The sequence below is a fragment of the Acanthochromis polyacanthus genome, chromosome 23 (genome assembly GCF_021347895.1).
Source record: "Acanthochromis polyacanthus isolate Apoly-LR-REF ecotype Palm Island chromosome 23, KAUST_Apoly_ChrSc, whole genome shotgun sequence".
In the NCBI taxonomy this organism is placed as follows: domain Eukaryota; kingdom Metazoa; phylum Chordata; class Actinopteri; family Pomacentridae; genus Acanthochromis; species Acanthochromis polyacanthus.
This window is the reverse complement of record NC_067135.1, coordinates 18670059-18689543: the sequence shown is the minus strand read 5'-3', so window position 1 is coordinate 18689543 and position 19485 is coordinate 18670059. Positions and strand designations below refer to the sequence as shown.

General features: G+C 39.1%; 1 protein-coding gene across 2 annotated transcripts in view; it reads right to left on the bottom strand.

The window, feature by feature from the left end:
* Positions 1 to 17913, bottom strand: part of LOC110965197 (protein Dok-7-like) — a 39742-nt gene extending 21829 nt beyond the window's left edge. For both annotated transcript variants that reach the window (XM_051943687.1, XM_051943690.1), the window contains exons 1-6: positions 17348 to 17913; positions 17210 to 17255; positions 13567 to 13797; positions 8554 to 8754; positions 4741 to 4860; positions 200 to 298 (exon numbers count right to left, since the gene is read on the bottom strand). In XM_051943687.1, coding sequence (XP_051799647.1) covers positions 200 to 298; positions 4741 to 4860; positions 8554 to 8754; positions 13567 to 13797; positions 17210 to 17255; positions 17348 to 17401 — 751 coding nt within the window. In that variant the 5' untranslated portion in view covers positions 17402 to 17913. The remainder of the gene's footprint in view (positions 1 to 199; positions 299 to 4740; positions 4861 to 8553; positions 8755 to 13566; positions 13798 to 17209; positions 17256 to 17347) is intronic.
* Between the last annotated feature and the right edge of the window lie 1572 nt (positions 17914 to 19485).

Below are 19485 nucleotides of genomic sequence, written 5' to 3'. Positions count from 1 at the left end.
TGAAGTGTTCAAACTTAAATTAAATCCTAGTAAAACAATATTAAATGCCAATGTATCACTAATGGTGTTTGAAAAGAAGAAAGCCTCACTGCAGCTGAAGAATGGCTATAGGTGCTTTGGAATAGTTTGGTCATGAAAAACATATTTATATCAGGAAGTTGCATGTTGAATGAAAGATTTTTAGAGTAATGTTTTCTACCTGTGTTGCTCTCATGAGAGAGCATACTCAATCGTTTCTCCAGCTCCTGGGCCTCGAGGTTCAGTTTCTCCTCTGAATTCATCTGGCTGACACTGGGGTCTGTAAAAGAGAGTAATCGAAACAAAACTTTGCAAACAAAGGCTCATATTAACAAGACTGAAAAGCTATGATCATGAAAATTAAAGCAGTGTGATGAGTCTTGGACTGTTGCTAAGATGAGGCCAAAACATGACACAGCTGAACATTTTGTGCAACACAGACACAGTTGTGAAAACACATCCAAGTACTCTAGAGAGAGGAAGAGAGAGGAGAAGAGGAGAGAAAAGGGACACTCAAAACCCCAACAGTCTTACTCATCTTTGATGAAAACTATGGCGGCACAAGAGGCAAGTGAAAATAAAAATGTTTAAACACTACACTTCCGTTCAAAAGTTTGGGGTCACCCAGTCAATTTCATGTTTTATATGAAAATTGACACTTTGTTTTTCATGTGCTAACATAACTGCACAAGGGTTTTCTAATCATCAATTATCCTTTCAACACCATTAGCTAACACAATGTAGCATTAGAACACAGGAGTGATGGTTGCTGGAAATGTTCCTCTATGGAGATATTCCATTAAAAATCAGCCATTTCAATCTAGAATAGTCATTTACCACATTAACAATGCCTAGGCTCCATTTCTGATTCATTAAATGTTATCTTCATTGAAAAAATGCTTTTCATTCAAAAATAAGGACATTTCCAAGTGACCCCAAACTTTTGAATGGTTGAAAAATGTTGTGTAAACCAGTTTTTGACCTGTGAGCACAACAGGCCGCTGGACGGGCAGAGAAAAAGGGTCACACAGGGGAACACCTTGCAGTATTTGTGCAACAGTACAGGCTTTATTAATAGTGCTGCCACGTGGCTCTGTTGGTACGCGCTCTGCTGCTGCTGGTGGCTAAAGATTCTTAACACTGGGTAAAGATCTAATGTACCTTGGACCACCAAGGTCAACTCATACGCTGAATCATTTCATTTGTCTATCTGATCCTGCAGCAGCATTCTCGTAAATGTACCAGAATTCTGTCAAAGGTTAACATTGTACATATGTGACACATTTCTAGTACACAGCAGTGTCCTCAAAGTGAAAAGGACACACTTGGACAAACTACTATGTGATGGCAAACCACTAATTTCCTTCTGTTGACTTTAAATTCTTCCTTCAATCTTTTCAATCAACCCAAGAACAGAGGTTTGTCATGTATATTCACTCTTCATTTCCCTAACATTTCATTCTGTCTCTCCACACCGCCAGTTTACTATCATTAGTTCAGTCTGTCAGCATATACAACATGTAAGACGGTATTTCTCTACTGAGGTTTCCCCCCTTTTTTCCTATGTATGCTTTGGATTGCTGTAAAACCCTTTGAAGCTGTGGGTGGTGTGGTTTGAGAGTGGGAGGTGGGGCAGTGGAATCCTGAGGATGAGGTTACACACATGCCCGGAGTGATTAGGAGGCTTTGGCTGCTCTACTTGTGTGAACTATGACTTTGACCCCTCGCTCCCCCTCCAGCATCCTCCCTGCTATTTATTCCACTATGCACCACAATAATAGGAGTATGAGCTCAACCTGTATTTGGGCGGCAAGATGTGTGAAAACCAAGAATATCCACAAGCTCCTACAGCTGCCCACTGTACAGTTCCAGTGAAGTTGCATACTGGGTGAGGATTTGTAGAATAACTGCAAGTGTGGGAAACTAAAGGTGTTGAAGTGGACAGCAGGTAAGGTTAAACTGCTTTGGTAATATTAGATCTAGCCTTCAAATGTGTTCAAAACAAAGAGAAGTCCAATATATACATGGACAAAAGTATGTTCTTGTATGATTCTCTGTAACTTAGACCATTTCTACTGTTTTGCATACAATGCTTCATGTTTGTTTCAATCTGAAAGAAAATATGCAGCATGGCCTTTACAATAACAATATTTCAGTGTGAGAATACAACCAGCTTTGTCATGTCCCAAGCAACACTTCATAGTTTATTTTAAACTTAGAGTTACATTAGGGGATGTTTGGGCCCATTGAGGGCAGCAGAAATAAAATGTACAGAAAACACCGACATATTGTCACCTCATAAAAGATGCTATCCCTAAGCACTCAGAATGGACAGCAAATGGACCAGAAGTTACAGATATTAAAACCAAAACAATGTGCTGACAGATGTCAAAATGTCTATTGAGCTGAGGGGAATTTAAGAATTGAACATTATCTTTCTCTCAAATTCATCTGTGTATAAAGTTCTATAACAAAAGTTTTATAACGCCCCAGTTTTTTTTTCAGTTTTTTACTGAAATTTAAGTAGTTCAAGTCCAATGAATAGCTTGAAATGATACAAAGGTAAGTCGTGAACTGCCAGAGGTTAAAAAAGGTAAGACTACCCAAAGCTGAAAAACAACATACATTTCAGAATTACACAAAAAAGCCTTTTTCACTAAAGGAACAAGAAGTGAGTCAACAACTTAAGCTGTTCTGCAACAATGGAGCTTGATCAAGCCTTGAAAAGTGGTGCTACCAAATCCTACAAGTGTCCCAACTTTTCTTGATTACTTACAACTCCCTCTGTCTGCATAAATGTAGTGTTGGAACACACTGTTACACCCTCCCTTTAAGAGCATTATGTTAACAGTATTGTCCTGCAGAAAGTAGTGTGTTGCTATAAAAATGGTGACATCAATTACCAGAGGAGGGAGAGACCATCATAACACTTAAAAATGTAGGTCTTTCCTACAGAGAAATTGCAAAGAAAGTCAAGGTGTCGGTCAGCACAGTTTTCTTCACCATCAAACGTCACTCAGAAACTGGGGAAACTCTGACAGGAAGAGGTCTGGAAGACCCAAAGCCTCAACAGAATCAGAGGGCAAATTTCTGAGTCAACAGCTCGATGATAAGCGGCTCACAGCACAACTTAATAGTGGTCTTCACATAAAGTGTGAAGAGAAGATTCGGAGTTGCAGGTTCGACAGGTGGAGTTACAGCAAGAATGCCATTGCTAAGACGTCAGAATAAGAAAAAGAGTCTTGCCTGGGCCATGAAACACCATCAATAGACTACTGAAGACTGGAAGAAGGTATTATCAACTGTTAAATCAAAATTAGAAATCACTGGTTCATCACACAGGATTTTTGTATGTCGTCGAGTGGGAGAAATGATGATTCCTCAGTGTGTGACATCAACTGTCAAACATGGAGGAGGAAGTATGATGGTCTGAGGCTGTTTTGATGGATCCAGGGTCGGTGACTTGTACAGTATGAGCGGTACTCTGAACCTAAACAGCTACCACAGCATTCTGCAGCGCCATGCAGTACCCTCTGTATGTTCCTAGTTGGTCAGAGGTTCATCCTGCAGCAAGATAATGACCCAAAACATCAGTCCAAGCTATGCCAGAACCATCTTAGGGAAAAAGAACAAGATGGTAAGCTTGAAAACATGGATGGGGAGCACAGTGTCCAGACTTAAACCCCATGGAGCTGGCTTGGGATGAACTGGACAGAAAGATAGTGAAGAGTAAAAGAAAAGCAACCTACAAGTACCACACATTTATGGGAACTTCTACAACAGGGTTGGGGAGAACTTTCTGAAGAATATTTGATTTCCATTGTGGACAGAATGCTACGAGTGTATTCAGCTGTTATATCTGCCAGAGAAGGCTACTTTGATGAGTCAAAAATTTAGAATAATTTTTTAATTGATTTTTTATATAATTTAGTTTGTTTATCTGTTCTATGCTTTCATTTCAGAGTACAATCAGACATTACAAAATTTCAAATACAAAATTTCCAATAAAAAAACTGGAAAAACTGGGGTGTTCTAAAACTTTTGACTGGTGGGGTAAATGGCACAGTTGGGTCACTGCCACGGTAAAGTGGCACCTCAAGACTCGACTGAAGTTTCCTGCTGATAACTTGGACAAAGAAAAGGCCAAGCTGTGCACTGGGAAAGCTGCTTAGCAAAGAAACTGAACAGAAAAGAGGACAGCAGTAGCTTAACAGTGAAAGTACTGCAATAGTTCATTCTACAAACTCTAAAGCTTTTTATACCTGCTTATGGGCTTGGAATCTGTGACAAACTGAAATCTATCCATACAACCTTGCTGTAATGACAGTTTAAAAAAAAACCTAAGGGCTATTTGGAACTTTGCTTTCCCTCCAGTAGCACTACAACCTTAACTATACATAGACTACAATTAAATTTGTTTTCATAATCGGGCAAACAGCTGTCAGTCATAATTCAGTCAGATAAAAACACATTCATTCACAGATGATACAATAAATATCTTACAGAAACAGGACGGGTTGTACAGGATTTGCTACAGGGACAATAATAAAAAAGTTTTCATACTTGCAACTGAGCAGATTTCTTTTATCCAAAGAAGCATCGTATAAAGAGCTTTAATGAGACAATTCTTACAACCAAACTTTCCCTGTTTGGAACATTCTCTGAAACGTGGATGTTTCAGTCATGTCCAGCTAAGCGATGTGTAAGACTTCTGGTACTGACCTGGCAAAACAGGCTGCAGTCCAAAAGGGCCTCTAGTGGGGGAGATGCCTCTGACAATGCAGTCAAACAGAAAGCTGATCTGCTCACTCTCAGCAGATGCGAGCAGAAAAACACCAGCCCCTGTACAAACAACAACAAAGAAACAAACAAAAAAAAGCAACCGTTTATGTCACATTGAAAAATCTATTAGTAATTATGACGACAATTAGAAATTTATTCCACGGGAAGTGATGAATAAAAGATATCACAAGACTTGTTAAATATTTACAATTCTTCATTGATAGCATCAATATGATTAATATCTGGTGGGGCTGCAGCCAACATCCACATATTTATTATTTTTAAAAAATCTGTTATTTGTTTAATTACTTCCTTTGCTGTAAATATCTCACAGTATTGACAATTGTTTATTACACTTTCCTAAAGAACAACATATCATCAGATACGGCCACTTGAATGATGCAGCTGACCCACATGCATAAACTTTACACTCATATCCTGCTCCTCTTCATCCTCGTCATGGTGAATCTCAGCTATTCAAGTGACCAAACAAGGCTCTGAAATGGCTTTTGAGAATTCCTTTCTACAAATAAATGAAATGTAAATCCACTGAGGAGTTACAGCTCCATTGCCTTTGTTTTATTGCTTGGCTTTTAGTATAGCATTTATATCCTGTCTGACAGTGCCTTGTTCTTATAACCTTTGCCTTGATGAATTTTCACCCACATATGTATACTACTGTTAGAAAGATTGTGGTCACTTAGAAACGTCTATTTTTGAAAGAAAAGCATTTTTTTCAATGAAGATGGCATTAAATGAATCAGAAATCCAGTCTAGACATTGTTAATGTGGTAAATGATTATTCTAGCTGGAAACGGCTGATTTTTAATGGAATATCTCCATAGAGGTACAGAGCAACATTTCCAGCAACCATCACTCCTGTGTTCTAATGCTACATTGTGTTAGCTAATGGTGTTGAAAGGCTAATTGATATTTAGAAAACCCTTGTGCAGTTATGTTAGCACATGGATAAACATGGATTTTCATGGACTACATGAAATTGTGTGGGTAACTCCAAACTTTTGACTGGTTGCCTATATATAAAAAATGTTAACATTTGTACACCATATTTCTATTTTCCAGGGCCAATAATTAATTCATTCAATCATTTGGATCTGCTGGAAACTGTGTCCTAACTTACAGTACGGAACTTAACTTTGGATACTAACTAACAAAAAAGTGAACTCTGACCATAATCTGAGATAATGGAGCAAGATCACTATCTGAAATTACACAGACTGACTCCCTCCTAAAGAAATGAGTTTTGTAAACATAAGACATCGAAGAGGGCAAAACAGCCTAGTTTATCATCTGACAATTGCGGAAACTAAAAAAGCACTCAGAGAGCACAGTACTAAGCCAAGACTGTTCATTCCTTCAGATGGTATTGTCAGAAATGCATTATTTTTTGTTAATGCAGCACTTGTTTATTATTAGTTATTGATGATCAGAAATCATGGCAATATAGAATGTGGCCATTTAATATACATGTACCCACAAGCAAAACTACCTTGCGCTGAGCACAGGCATATGTCATGCATGCGTACGTTATGTACAGATAATGAATTGCGTGACCTAAATATGTAGCGGACGGCAGGAATTGATGGAACTTTTAAAAACATTGAATAAAAATATAACAGGAGCAATAAATACCCAAAACTTATTTGGGGTTCAGAGGCAAAATACATACTAAACTCTGAACTTAAAGGGGAACTTCGTTTTTTTTCAACCTGGGGTCTGTTTCCATATGTAATTTCATACAAGTGAGTGATGGAGAAATGAATTTTCGACATAGCTCCAGTATTGAGCCAGGCAGGGAGCTTAGCAGCTCAGCTAGCGAAAAGTATCGGGCAACTGGCCCCCCCGCGTCAAAGTCCGCCCTAACGTGCTTTTTTCCCCACACTGACCGGCTCGGATAGTCTCAACGAGTGTCCCACAACAAACTAAAGATAAGAAGTGAACGAAAACCTCCACATTACCTGGCGATCGCCATTTGTTGTCATCTATAATCCAAAGCTCAGGACGCTAGGAAGCAAATCTCGTTCCGAAATCACACGTTTTGGCACGAGCTATCGCGCGATTTGTTGTGGGACACTCATTGAGACTATCCAAGCCGGTCAGCGTGGGGGGAAAAAGCAAGTTAGGGTGGACTTTGACACAGGGGGGCCAGTTGCCCCATACTTTTCGCTAGCTGAGCTGCTAGCTGAGCTGCTAAGCTGCCTGCCTGGCTCAATACTGGAGCTATGTCGAAAATTCATTTCTCCATCACTCACTTGTATGAAATGACATATGAAAACAGACCCCAGGTTGAAAAAAAACGAAGTTCCCCTTTAAGACTAAATTTAAAAAAAAAAAATCAACACTGCATTACAACAGTACCAAAACACAGCCACAGAGGTAAAACAAAGGCCATTAGCTGGCTGATAAAGGCTGCTATCACTCTCACTAGGATTTACTAAAAGTCCTACAGTCTCTTATTACGACAACTGCACATATGGATGCTCACCCTTCAGGCAATGATAAAACATCTGAAGGCTCTTATTTTCTTCTTTCATAAAACTCCACTCAGCATCTGTCTAACTGTTTCCGCCTGAGGGAGGCCAGATGCACAAGCAGACAGAGAAAAACACATCCAGTGACTGAGTTTAAATCATGGATCCTGATCCTGTTGCTGAGAAATGCATCACACAGGAATACCATCAATTAAAATGTGCTAAGAAATAGACTGAACCAGAAGGAGCTACATTTAATATACACTGCTCAAAAAATAAAAGGAACACTTTGAAAATACATCATATTTCAATACGGGGGAAAAAACAAACTGGATATTTACATTGATATGGACTGGATAATGTGTTAGGAATGAAAAGTGCCACATTGTTTGATGGGAATGAAAATTATCAACCCCCCAGGAGGGCTAAATTCAAGACATTCCAAAATCAAAGTGAAAAACTGATGTGGCAGACTGGTCCATTTTCTGAAATTCCTTGGCAGCAACTCAAAATGGTATTCAGTAGTTTGCATGACCTCCATGTGCTTGTATGCAGACTGACAATATCGGGACAAGCTCCGAATGAGACGATGGATGGTGTCCTGGGGTATCTCCTCCCAGAACTGGACCAGGGCATCACTGAGCTCCTGGACAGCCTGAGGAGCAACGTGATGGTGTTGGACGGAACAAAACATAATGTTCCAAAGGTGTTCTATTGGATTCAGGTCAGGTGAGTATTGGGCCTGTCGATTGACCCGTTCCCGTCTATTGCACACACGCGGGAGGACCTGCCGTTACGCTGAAAAAAAATCCTGGTGAGAACCCTGATTATTATCTATTAAATATGTACAAAAAACACAGCACACATCACAAGTTAATGTTTCTTTCTCCATTGTTCTCTAATGATGCAATGCAGTTTTTACAACAGACATTACTGTTATGAGATGATGAAAACCAAGTTCATTTAATTTTCACACTGACTTGATTTTTAAGCTCATTCTCCTATTTTGTTATTTTAACATTGCTATTAAATATTTTACAGTCTCCATTTGGCTGTGTATCGACTGATTTAATTTGAACAGAGCTTATTAAATGCCCTTTGTGCTTTCCAGTTGCGAGCAGGCAGCCTAATCACCAATTATCTCAATTCTGAAAAGAACTGTCTGCCAACAAAATATTCAAATGGCCTATTTATCTGCAGTAAGCACACCCAAATGCATCATAAAAATAATAATATACTGTACAAGCAGTAATAAACTTACAGTAACCACATCTTGTTCCTCCCTCAAACACGAATCCATTTGGTACAGGTCCATATCTACGCAGGTCTTGAAGGTTCCAGTGGCCAATAATGACAGGAGGGACTTCCCGAGCAAGAGCCAGTAAGTTGTTGCACAAATGAAGAGTTGCAGATCCGCTCTCCAACTTGGTCCCTGGTAAGACTCCAACACTGAATCTGTGAACTGACCAAACAGGGAAGCTAAAAAAAACAATGAAAGAAGGGCAACCACAGAAACAGAAGACCCAAATGTTTACGTATAATCCAACAAGTCAAATCAAATCAACTGATTTATTAACCCCTTAAGCTTCAGTGTACCGCCGGCAGTACACCTACTAATTTGCATAGGAATTTCAAGAATGTCCGACGGCTGCAAACACGATTATACAAACACTATACGCCGATGGAAAGCTTAGATTCTCATGAATCCGCCGGTATAAACCACTTTCAGATGCGATTACCACAGCGGGTGAGAAAAACACATTTGTCCGACAAAAACGAATATTCATCCATCCGTTCTCTATACACGGCTTCAACGCACACAGTGCGACTCACATTTCCGGGTTTATTATTACACACAAAAAAAAAGATTCCACAAAAAACGGCCATAATCCAACCTTGGACATCCAGATGACACAAGCCAGTAAACTATTTTATCCAAAACATGTCCTGAAGTCGGTATAAAATCCCCGAATCGGTCATTTTCAAGGAAATGCACCTCGCGATGCCCGTCCAATATTCCCTGTATTTTTCGTAATTTTTTTTTATTTAAAAATAGAATATTAGCGATTTTTTGTACTGAAAACGGCTGGAATTGACTGAAGCTTAAAGGGTTAAAAACTTTTTTAAAACAACCAAGCACTGTACACATTATAAGACATGCAAAAACAAAAACACATGCAAAATGCAAGCCATGAAACAGAAAAGAAACTTGTAAGATCTAATACTACAATACACAGACCACTAAAAGCAACCAAAAGACATTGAGAACATGCATGTCTTGGGATTTGTTTTAAAAGCGTGACAACAAGGGGAAGACATGGAAAGAAAACAGTTGAAAGCAATGGTTAAGGTAGTATTCTAAACCAATAATAGTTGGAGCAAGAACTTTATGTGGGGCAGAACACAGGGTTCTTACAGTAATTGCATCAACATGGAATGATTTCATTCACAGATTAAAAGGCAAAGCAGCTGCACACAGAAATGAGCAAACTGAACTCCGAACAGAACAGGCTCAGAGCTGAAGCCGAATGCAATCAATCAAAGCGTGTCGCAAACATCTGTGTAAACAAGTCTACATGTAAATGTGCAGAACTTCACACAGAGCATCTGTACATTTCCTGCAGCGCTGAACAAACTTGACCAGGTGAGATTGATGGAGGTGATGATGGCCAGCTGTGTCAGATCATCACTCAGGTTAAGAAAGATTTATGTGGTGTCACACGAGACAACAAAAGCTCTGCGCGATGGTGGCCCTCAGCCCAGACACTGGCAGGTGACATTTCCACTGGCTTGGACACAGTCCACACTGTGGCTTAAAGCCACACACACACACACACACACACACACACACACACACACACACACGTACTTCTATCTTAGTGAGGACATCCATAGGCATAATGCATTTCCTAGAGCCTTACCCTAACCTTAACCATCACAACTGATTGCCTAACCCTAATCCTTACCCTAACCAAACCTCAATTCATACCTGTTCTCTAAAAACAAGTCTTCACCCTCAAACATGGCTGTTTCAAAGTGAGGACCAGCCAAAATGTCCTCACTTTGTAAAAATGTCCTCACTTTGATAGTTAAATGCAGAAATTGGTCCTCACCATGTAGCAAGTACAAGAACACACACACACACACACACACACACACACACACACACACACACACACACACACACACACACACACACACACACACACACACACACACACACACACACACACACACACACACACACACACACACACACACACACACACACACACACACACACACACACACACACACACACACACACACACACACACACACACACTTTAATCAAGCCCTCTCAACACACAAGGAAGCCTGAACAAACACAGGTGCATCCATGCAAGCCAACGCACACCTATATGTTAACATAAACAAATGCCAAATTGGAAACTAGAACTGTGAAGCCATATGCTGACGGCCTCTTCCACACAATCAAGTCCCTTAACACTATCACTGGCTACTGCTTTCAAATTCAGCTGCCACCTGCTGAACAGTCCAGTGCTATTATTAGCTCCTGTTTGATTATCACTCAAACAACTTATATAATAGTTCACACACTAGAGTTTATATATGTCACTGAATCTCAGGCTGATTGATTATGCATTGAAATCATATGTCACCAATTCATTGTTTGGAGTAAAAAAAAAATCTGTATATATACTCTCATCATTCTCAATCATACCATCTCTCTCAATGACAAAAAACAAGTTGTTCAAATAAATGCCATCACTGACAATAAAAGTGGATAATGAACAATCTTCATGTCAAACTTTTAAAGCACTACAATCAGCACTTGTCATGATGCAAACTGATTTGTTTTTATCTAAGATGGTGAATCACAAGCATATAGATGATACTGTTAAAAGTTTTTATAAGGCGACCCATGTGTAATATGTAATACAGAGCTGCATGGTACTTAAAAAAGACAACATTGCCATATATTGTTTATCCAGTATATAAGTAGTGAGATGAAAAAATAAGGCCAAATGCTTTGAAAAACTACATTTGGAAAGTGTTCATCATTCTAGAAGTGTGATTTTGTCGAGGAGTGCATTTGCATCGAAAACAAAAAATCTTTTTAAAAAGCTGTAACGTGCCAGCAAATCTCTGGCAAAGGCATCTGAAATCGTTTTTTTGTACTTTGATTAGCATTCAGATGTGGCCTTGCACTCAAATGGAGCTCTGTTAATTTAAAAGATCAAACACTTGAGTCATGTCGGTTCATGAAGTGACAATTCGTGATACTGCTGACGGAGTGGCTGTTGTCTGCAGCCAAAACGTTTACATCCTCTGATGTTGCATTTCTTTTTGCAGCGAGATCTTCTTTCTTGTATTCTGATTGTACTGGTCTTGTCTTACTCAGCTCTGCACATTTGAAGCCTGCATGCCCACAATCTGTGTGTCTTTTGAAAAAAGCTCTTAAAATGATCCAGTGTATCAAAGAATCCTTAAACTGGAATATATTACAGACCTGATTCACAGTTCTGTTTTCACAAGTTTTGTTTGTATGGCATTGTAAGTTGAAGACCGTACAAATTTGAAACAGAGAAACTCAACCTTTCCCATATATTCTCACAGATATAATTTTAATTATCCATAGTTCATGAGAAACATAAAAGTTTTAGGTAGTGTCTACAGATACGGACCGTACCCGTAGCCTGTGGCCTACGGATACGGCACTTTCCCTTACCATAACTATTAATGAGACGTACATGAATATTAATGAGCCGGCTGATGAACGCGCTTTGTGATTGGCTGGTAATCCGACGGACATAAATATTAATGAGCCGGCTTGGTAATCCGAGTGATGAAGGCGCTTCCGTGATTCGAGGTGAATCTGCGTGCCGAGCCTGTCATGTCAGTCATCTGCTGTTCTCTTTTCTATCATGCATAATGTCTTATAAATATCATTATCTGACTTTTTCACGGACAGCGATTTGGGGGTTGAAATCAGCACTACTATTAAAAATAGCAAAACTTTTTATTCACGTGACCCTGTTCTAATAAAGCACAAACAGCAAACAAAACAAATGGTGGAACTAACAGCCAGCAAACTACAAGTATTTTTTTACCTTCAAAAGTAGCGACAGACTATTACATATTAACAACCTAAACAAAACCCTGACGTATTTTCTACGTCTGTCAACACAGACACTGCACGTCAGTCACTTTCATGTTAGCGGACTCTGTTGAATGGCTAAGTTACATAACCACAAACAAATCTCACAATATCACAGTAAATCGAGTTTGTGGGTTTTTTTAATTCATGCCGAATTAAAGAGCTGCTCCTCACCATTCACGAGTGTTTGTTTCATATTCGACATCCTTAACTTTATCTTGTAAATTAGCGTCCGAAATTAAATGGGAACATTTGCAATGGAGTTCGTCAGCCGCTTCCACCACTGAACGCGGTAAACTAATTAATAGGAACTGGACTTCAAACAATTTAGACACGGCGTCTAAAAGCGTAAAAACTGCAATGTCTAAAGTGTGAGAGGAGACGGTGTATTTTTGGTTAAATTATACAATGTTCGCCGTCAAAGTCATTCATATAAACTGCCTGTAATGTGCAGCAAATAGTAGTTAACCGGCGCCAGCTCTTCAGTGACCTTAACGGTCCGTACCTCGAGTACAGATGCTACAGGTACGGGTCCGTACCTGTAGCATCAACCAAAGTTTTAAGCAAACAGACACGGTTGACAGGAAGGTTCTTTATGACTGAGGTGCAATGACCCAATCTGAATCTCCCTTTAACATCCTTTTAAGGTCATAACAGATCATCTAGAAAATCAGTGAGAGGAATAGTTTCATGGTAATATTGCATTTCTAGTTAGCAGTATGACTTTCCTCCATGCGCCAGAGCAAAACATCACAATGACTGCTTAAATGGATTGTCATGGCAGCCTTACCCTGAAACAGTGTCTGGAAAATGCTAACTAATAATGTGCGACCCTGGTTTCTATTTTGTTTATCTTTCACTGCGCTAAATCAATGTCGACATCGGCCCTGAAAAAAGCATACAACTCAATACCTATTTTCTTTTTGTAACATTTATTTCACTTTTAACTTGAAGAGCTTCTGCTCAATCCTTTCTTGTAACAGAATAAAAGCAGCTCATTCAGTAAAATCTGCTGTCATCTGCTTTTACTGAAAAGTGCTGGACAAGAAACATCAGAAATAAAACACCTGAAGAGCAAAACAAAGACACGAACGCAACCAAGGATCTCCTCACCTTCTCCGAGGCTGTATCGTAGGCGGGCGTCCCACGCCTGCAGGGCCTCCTTAGTGTCAAAGCCAAGCAGAGCGGCCTGATTCAGACAGATGATGGTCAGAGTGAAAGCCACACCTTCATACCACTGGCCAGCTTCCAGACCACAGATCTCCTCCAAGGTGACATTCGCCCTCTCCTTGTTACCCTGGGCTTTTTCTAATTTGTCTTTAAACACCAGCAGCACAAGGCAATCTGCAGAAATGAGACAATCAGCATGAGACACGTTAGACAGAAAAACACTGCATCTCAGAGAAAGTCTGTACTAAAAGCGCATTTAACAACACCATTTTGTACTCTTTTAGATGAATCAGCTGAAATCCAGAACTGTTGTTCCAAGTTACACTAATGGCTACTAATAAGATGTGTTTTGACACACAGTAACTGCTAAAGTGTCCTCTCGTTTCTGGGCACCTTTCAAACAATCTGTCAACTGACAAAACAACTGTGTGTGTGTGTGTGGATCTCTCCCCCTCAAACACATGTCTTAGCACACATAACTGAGGCATGAGCACAGACAGCTGTGACAACAGTGACATTAAAAATCTGAGGAGGAGCAGCAGCACTCAAGCTCAGTCCAACCTGTGCAGCAGCATGCTAGGCTGTTTAGCACCACATATCCACAGAAACTTTTGGAAGCTTGAAGTCCAGATTCATGATCATAAAATACAAAAAGAGCCAATTGGTGACTTTAGGGGTATAGACCAGGGGTGTCAAACATACGGCCTGCAGGTCTAAAGTGGCCCATCAGGGTAATGGGAAGAAATTGTGCATTTGTGAAACGGCAAAAATGTAAAATAATTTCGAGATCTTGATTGGCTTTGACCATAAAGTAGAGTAAAATCCTATATCAATCAGTTCCAGATACCTGTGATTGAATGTTTTGCATCTTTTCTGTGATCTGTAAGTTGTAAAGTGTAAATGACAAACTGAGGCACAATATTGTTGAAATTTCACTTATTTTTCTAAACAAATATCAGGTTGTTCATAATGTTTTGAAAAAGATGTGAACATTTTCAGAATTAATATTTTTTTGCACTAAAACAAAGGGAAAATTGGAATTATTTACAGGGTATTATGCTGTGATTTTACTAGCCATGGAACTAAAAAGAGTCTGACACCGCTGGTTTAGACCATCTTAAACTCTCTTTCAATATAGCTGAAGCCTCCTCGAGACTATTCACTTTAATGTTGCATCTAAAAATACAGCGAGGCTCAGACTATCACACTCTAGCACATTAACCTAATTAAATAATTTGAAAACCTCTCCTAGTATATCAGGTTTAGTAGACCTTGTATGTTTTGCGTGACAAATTCAACAATGTGTAGGAATAAGAGGAGAAAAAAATCAAGTAGAACGTCAAAAATAATAACAAAAAAGTAAGGACACACAAAGAAAAGCCTGCTTTTGTTAAATAAAGTTCCATTTCAGAGCAGGAAAGTGGTGAAACTGGCATTTAGGGCAAAATAGCTGCTGAAGTAGTTCTTAAAATGTTTGCTTTCAGTCTGTACTTTCTGAGCCACTAAGTAGCTTCACGGTTGCTCCATTCTCCACACCTTGTATTTTCACATTCACAAGCCGTTTCTCAATGCTTCTACCACACACTTGCAAACTTGACTTCCTTATGCCAAAAAACACTATTTCTGAGAGACACACACTGTACAAAGTAACTGTCACATTTTCAACATTCAGACGGTCCTCGAACACATCATGTGAGGCATGCAAATCCAGGTAAATGTAAGCTTGGCGTCGTGATGTTTCATCAAAATCATTTTGTTCTGGATGTCTCATTTAGAAATTCCTCACAAAATTAACCAACTGTAATAACCAGCTTCTGTTACAAATGAGCACACGCACCCCCAGGCGTAGCTATTAGTGACTCAGCTGTCATCAGCAGTCGTGACAAAAATTCTGGGACTTTTCATCTGAACTGTAGGTTGTGTTTACACAGAGCACAGTGGACAAGTATGGAAACTGTGTCAAATGTAAGCCATCTGCTTTCTATAGTACTGGGAACACTTGGAAAATTATCGTAGCTCTTTGACAGTTTTTTTTTTTTTTTTTTGTAAAAATAAACAGTCAAATAACTTAAACTTAATGCATTATGGGTCATTCCAGAATTGGAGGATATCTTACATCCCATCCATCAAATCTCAAATAGTCCATGTACAAAATACTGAAACATGCAGTTGCTGTGTAAATGTATTTGTCCTGAGACCAAATCTAACAAAACTAAGAGAAAAGAACGTTTGGAAATATTTGTAAAAATACCAAATAAGTCTGGAGTTCAGCCTAAAATGCCATTTTTCTCTTGTCCCACCGCCCTGATGACCAAATAAAACAGCTAAAACACATTTTTTCTTATTATTTTTTTCCATTAATGTCTCTTGTAATTGTGGGAACATTTTTTTAATCAACATAATAATTTGAATAATAATTATTATGCATGGTACGTGTGTCCCACAACAACATTGTTAGCATAACCTTTTTAGCTGTAGAAGATAAAAAACAGTGAATCACATGGATACACTGGAGTTAACATCATCAAACAGCTTTCCAAAGCTGTCCTCTCTTCTATTTTTCATATTTTTAATCACATTGTCAGCCTTCATTGAATCGCTCATTCTACCTCATATTGTCATGATAAGACAAATTCTTTTGACTTTTTCTTGACATGAGTAAGTTTGAGAGTAGGGTTAGCAAACAACAAATAAAACATGGAATAAAAATGGTAGCATTGATGTGTAAGCTGACCCAATTAAGCGTTTAATAGTTTATTATCTATTACTGATGAATATGTAGCAGAAAATTGCAAAAGAGAAGGTTTGTTTTTGAAGAGATTTGAAGCCAAAATGTCCTCCAATTCAGAAATAGCCCATATATTATTTATAATATAACATAACTGTGTTGCATCTCCCAAACGCAGCAGTGGAAATGAGCCACAGCAAGTAAAAACATGCACAGATGCCCCAAAACTGCAGTTTTGAATGGAACAGAATAGCTTTTTACTGTAACGGTTGATATAAATCAGTTTAGCGCACTCTGTATTAACAGCAGTAAAAATAAACTACATAAAGCATTATTAAACACAGACAAAGGAGCAAATATGGACCAGAAATTGTGTGGTTAGAGACCTGCTCTACGCATGACTATTGCACATAATATGAATTACACTAAAAAATTAATACTGCACCAGTAGGCATTACATGTGATATTATCATTCAGGGGGAGGGGGAGGACATGTGACAGCGTGCGGATAAAAGCTGTTTTTGAGTCTGTTTGAGTGTCCTTTGCTTCAAATGTTTTACATATTTCTGTGCATTATTTTACGAGCTTTCTAGCTTTTTGTTCCTTTTAGGAGTCCACTGACTTACAGGCCCAGGTTTTGAACAGAAAGCCCTTCAGGCCCCTAAAGGCTCCATGTCACTAATTAGCAGCAGGACAACACCTGGTAGCGTTACTTTACTGTTACACTCCAATGTGGCGCAGCGTTGGTTTGCTTACATTGAACAGACACATTTGGGTAAAAACGTCGCTGAGAAAAGTGCAGAACTGACCAGTAAACATCTATGTATGCTTTGTTGTTGTTGTTGTTGTTGTGTTTACCTGCAACAGGCGACGGCTTTCGAAGAACGACCCACCTAGTTTTCCACTGTGAAGGAAAAACAACTTTTTTAACGACACAGAAAAGCGCGTTTGAAGTACTGCTGCCATATCCGTCGGTTATTGGGTCAAAGTCGGTACCTTTTTCCCGTCTCTGAGCCTGGCATATCCCTCCACAACAACAGAATCCGTCATCTTCAGTCATGGTTCCTGACAGCTGCAGAGTCGCTGCCTGAATGAGGGGTCACTTTCAAAATAGCTGCAGCTCTGCAGCTTGTGGGGCGCAAACTCTCCCCCAGCCAGGAAGGCACATGGAAAATGGCATGACCACTGTCTGTCTGTCTGTCTGTCAGGCTCACAACCAGCCAACATGCTGCTGCCACGTGATAACAGGAAGTAGCCTGAGACATTAAATTAAGTCTGACAATGTTATGAAAATGTGAATAACAGAAGAGAGGGCATGTTTGTTCTATCCATTCTTTTAGAAAACTGATGATGCTAATTCCTTGCCTGGGGACCAGACAGCCTTTATATTGTGTATTACAAATATATCCCTTATAACGGGAATACAGTCTAGCTAAGCTAGGCTAGCTAATTCAAGCGTATCATGTGATTCACTGTTTTCTTCTTCTACATGCTAAAAAGGTTAGTCTAACATGTTGTGGACATATGTCCCATGCTTAAAAAATATTATTTAAAATGCTATGTTGATTTTAAAAAGTGTTTAACAATTACAAGAGACATAAATGAAAAAAATAATATCACAAAAAGGAGATTTAAATTTCATTTTAGCTGCAGTGCCCTCCATAATTATTGGCACCCCTGGTTAAGATGTGTTGAAAACCTTAAAATAAATTCAATTTTATTGCAGAAGCATGATCTCACACTGAAAATTGTTGAAAAATGTATTATAGGAGAAGATTAGGTGCTGCTTTGTTGGCAAAAAGGGGTTGTAGTGTACAAAGTATTAACATCAGGGGTGCTAATAATTGTGGCACACATGATTTGATGTAAAAGAATTATTTCTTAATGTGTGATTTTTTTTCCCCTCACTGAATAAATGCACTTGAATTAAAGGTTGGATTTTCCTCTTTTTTCATTGTGGTCCTATATTATTTAGGAAAAAAAAGAATTTATTAGAAGCTAAAGAGCACATCTTAACCAGGGGTGCCAATAATTACAGAGGACGCTGTATTTTGAGGTTCAGTTTGGTCATCAGGGGAATGGGATAAGAGGAAAATGGTGTTTTAGGGGGAACGCCATAAAGTTTGACATGAACAGATCACATGCACTTGGGCTTTGAGAGTCCACATTTACAAAGAGGTGTGGTCCCCATGTTCATTAGCATACAGTAAATCCAGTCTGCAACTTTTTCACCCCAGTTCTTGTCAAGGTCACACACACAGAATATCCTGGACTCTTTATTATATTTATTTTGGGGAGTGTTAGATTACTGGGGATGACTTGAAATAAAAAAAACAGCTGTAAAACTGTTTAGATGCGTGTACTATACTACACTAAATCAAAATAAAAGTATAAAAATGTAAATCTATATCATTTCTTAACATCTCTGCATGTAGTCGTAAGTATAAGAAATAGTTTGCCCAGATGTATTAAAGCATTTTTAAATATTCCTCTTCTCACTGAAACTCCTAAAAGCTCATCTCTGTGTATCAACATATTTAGAAGCTTTTTCCATAAAAAATAATCCCTTTCTGCCTTAAAATTAGATGTCACCACCTCTCCTTAGTGTTTTGTGTTGTCTGCTGGTATCTCTGGCTGGAACTGCTCGCCTCTGATCAGCATTTACTGGCCTCACCGACCAGCCAAATGTTTCTTGTTTTCGTGTGCATTGTTTGGCTGTTTTTGTCTCTCTGGTTCTGTTGGGGGGCCGCACAGTGACTCGTTTGTTAGCACTTTTACCTTGCAGCATGAAGATCCCCGGTTTGTGTCCCCACCTTCTCAGGATCTTTCTGCATGGAGTTTGCATGTTTGGTTTTCTGGGTTTTCTCCAGGTTCTCCGGCTTCCTCCCACACTCCAACAACATGATGAGGTTAACTGGTGATTCTAAATTGTCCGTAAGTGTGAATGTGATTGTTTGTCTCTATACGCCTTTGACCCAAGTCACCTGGGATAGATAGAAAATGGATGGATGGTTCTGTTGGAGAGCTCTTCTGCTCACTGTTTCCAAGTGCTTGCTCAAAAGGAAATTCACAGGAAACTTTGGATTTGTTGGGTTTCTGTGTAGAATTTTGTGATATCTTCACCTTTTAAAAAA